This window comes from Crocuta crocuta, unplaced genomic scaffold (assembly GCF_008692635.1).
Source record: "Crocuta crocuta isolate KB4526 unplaced genomic scaffold, BGI_CrCroc_1.0 scaffold290, whole genome shotgun sequence".
NCBI lineage: Eukaryota > Metazoa > Chordata > Mammalia > Carnivora > Hyaenidae > Crocuta > Crocuta crocuta.
Window position 1 is genome coordinate 728,276 of NW_027527429.1, and position 1,349 is coordinate 729,624.

A 1,349-nucleotide genomic window follows, 5' to 3' on the forward strand; every position below is an offset into this window, starting at 1 on the left:
GCGGACCCCGCCCGCACCTCCTCTCTCAGCCCCACGCACCAGTTTCTGAACCTGCATTTTGAGGGAAGAGATGGTTCTCTCCTTCTCCGCGTTTTGCTCTGTGAGCTTCTCCACCAGCAGCGTCTGCTCGGAGAGTCTGGAGAAAAGGTGGGGGTCCGGGGAAGGGTTGTCAGAGCAGAGATCGCAGCCCAGAGCGCAGGCCGGCCCTGAAGATGCCCGGCCGCGTCCAGATCCCTCCTGGGCTGTGGCCGCCTCTGTCTGAGTGCGCCTTAGTCCTTTGTCTGAGCAGACGCTTCTCTCCTGCTCTAGAACCTTCAGTGGCCCCCACAGTCTCTGGAGCAAAGTGCAGAATGAGAGTTCAGCATTCGAGCGCCCCCCCCAACTCCGCTCTCCAGCTTCGTGGCCAGTGGCTTCCTGAGGCCCTGCCCCTGTCCTGCAGGCACGGCCCGTACAAGCAGCCACCTCTGGGTCCTTGGCCCGGCTCGCCTCCAGCGCTGTAAGTCTAACACAGCTGACGTTAGGTCCCTTTCTTCCCAGGAGACACCTTCTCGACAACCCGCGGCTCCCCTCTGTGGCCCCAGCGTACTCGCTCAGGCCCGGCCGCGCTGCCCCGGCCACACTGGGCCATCTGGCGTCCCCGGGCCCTGCCCCCGTGCCCCCGTGGGGCTGGGTTCGGTTCGCTTGGCTCAGCAGGGCCCCTGAGGGCAGGGCAGGGCTCTTCCCCTCAGCCTGGCAGGTGTTCGTGGCCAAGCGGACCCCAGCCCCCTCATTCTGTGGGGCTGTGCCCCGGGGCGGCAGGTGGGGCCTCCCCTCGGGGCCTGTGCCCCACTTCCCGCTGAAGCTGCTCTCGAGAGGTCTCTGAGCCAGACGTGGGCTCTGTGTCCAGGACCTCGTGTGCTTCCTCACAGACTCCAGGAGCCCCCCCCACCCCAGCTTCCTACCTGCTCTACCGCAGGGCAGGCGCCCAGATCTGTGCAAATGTGCTGAGGCCTGAAGGTTCCCCTTCTGGGAACCAGCCAGTCCCCACTGGGAACAGGGCGGACGTGCCGGGCAGCGTCTGCTCAAGCCCTGGATTGGGGAGCCGTACCTCAGCCTCGGGGGGGTGCATAAGGGACACGTGAGCCCCGTGCCCCGGGGACCCTCCCTGTGCCCCCTGCAGGGTGATCGTGCCCGTGAGTGGCAGCGGGGAAAGCAGGTGCCAGCGCGGATCAGGCGGCGAAGCTCTGCACGCCCGAGCCAGCCTGTGGCCGCCACCCCCCCCTCCCCCAGGGCCACCAGTGCCCACCTGGCCTGGAGCGCCGCCTTCTCTGCGTCCCAGCGGCCCTGCAGCTGCAGCGTCTCCCGCACCT

The 1,349-nt window shown here is 67.5% G+C and overlaps 1 protein-coding gene across 1 annotated transcript in view; it reads right to left on the minus strand.

The window, feature by feature from the left end:
- The window catches only part of CROCC2 (ciliary rootlet coiled-coil, rootletin family member 2), a 56,694-nt gene that overhangs the window by 46,430 nt on the left and 8,915 nt on the right, over positions 1-1,349 (minus strand). Inside the window, exons 7-8 of the mRNA XM_077758291.1 lie at positions 1,286-1,349; positions 18-136 (exon numbers count right to left, since the gene is read on the minus strand). The exon at positions 1,286-1,349 is cut by the window's right edge and continues 182 nt beyond it. Coding sequence (XP_077614417.1) covers positions 18-136; positions 1,286-1,349 — 183 coding nt within the window. The remainder of the gene's footprint in view (positions 1-17; positions 137-1,285) is intronic.